The sequence below is a fragment of the Orycteropus afer genome, unplaced genomic scaffold, assembly GCF_000298275.1.
Source record: "Orycteropus afer afer isolate SDZICR_OR568_19922 unplaced genomic scaffold, OryAfe1.0 scaffold00061, whole genome shotgun sequence".
Lineage (NCBI taxonomy): Eukaryota > Metazoa > Chordata > Mammalia > Tubulidentata > Orycteropodidae > Orycteropus > Orycteropus afer.
In genome coordinates, this window is record NW_006921648.1 from 8,114,257 (window position 1) to 8,114,884 (window position 628).

The following is a 628-nucleotide window of genomic DNA, read 5'->3' on the forward strand; positions in this document are numbered from 1 at the left end:
ATGGATTTGAACCTCCAGCCTTTCACTTAGCAGCTGAGTGCTTAACCACTGTGCCACCACTGCACCTTTCTCTCCCACTGAGTCTCTCAAATCCAGCCTCAGCTTGGACTGGCCCCGTTGTAAAGCTCAGTGGCCACTCGTGGCTTGTGGCTGCCCTGTCGCCCAGCACGGCCCTGAGCACTGCTGACCGCCCCTGCCTGCGTTTGACTGCTTCTCCATCTGTCGTGTTGCCTGAATGGATACTGGATCTCAGGGAACCTCTGTCCCCTTTTCCTCCCCAGGGGCACTTTCATTGAATTCCGGAACGGGATGCTGAATGTGTCGCCCATTGGAAGAAGCTGCACCCAGGAAGAACGCATTGAGTTCTACGAGCTTGATAAAGTGAGTTCCAAGTGTCCTCGTCAGATTGCTGGGTTTCTGAAAATGAGCCAAGATGTGCAGCTTTGTGGCCATCAGCTACACAGGGGAATAGGGGGTTTGTTCTTTTCAAGGGGGCCTTTCTAAACTGCAGTTCAGTAGACAATCTGTCTTTTTGTTTTTCTCAGAAAGAAAATATAAGACAGAAGTTTGTTGCAGACCTGAGGAAAGAGTTCGCAGGCAAAGGCCTCACGTTCTCCATAGGTACCGT

At 51.3% G+C, this 628-nt stretch overlaps 1 protein-coding gene across 1 annotated transcript in view; it reads left to right on the forward strand.

Annotated features, from left to right (window-relative positions):
- PMM2 (phosphomannomutase 2) overlaps positions 1-628 on the forward strand; it is a 24,318-nt gene that overhangs the window by 12,211 nt on the left and 11,479 nt on the right. The window contains exons 5-6 of the mRNA XM_007939614.2: positions 282-381; positions 546-621. Of these exons, the coding sequence (XP_007937805.1) occupies positions 282-381; positions 546-621 (176 nt within the window). The remainder of the gene's footprint in view (positions 1-281; positions 382-545; positions 622-628) is intronic.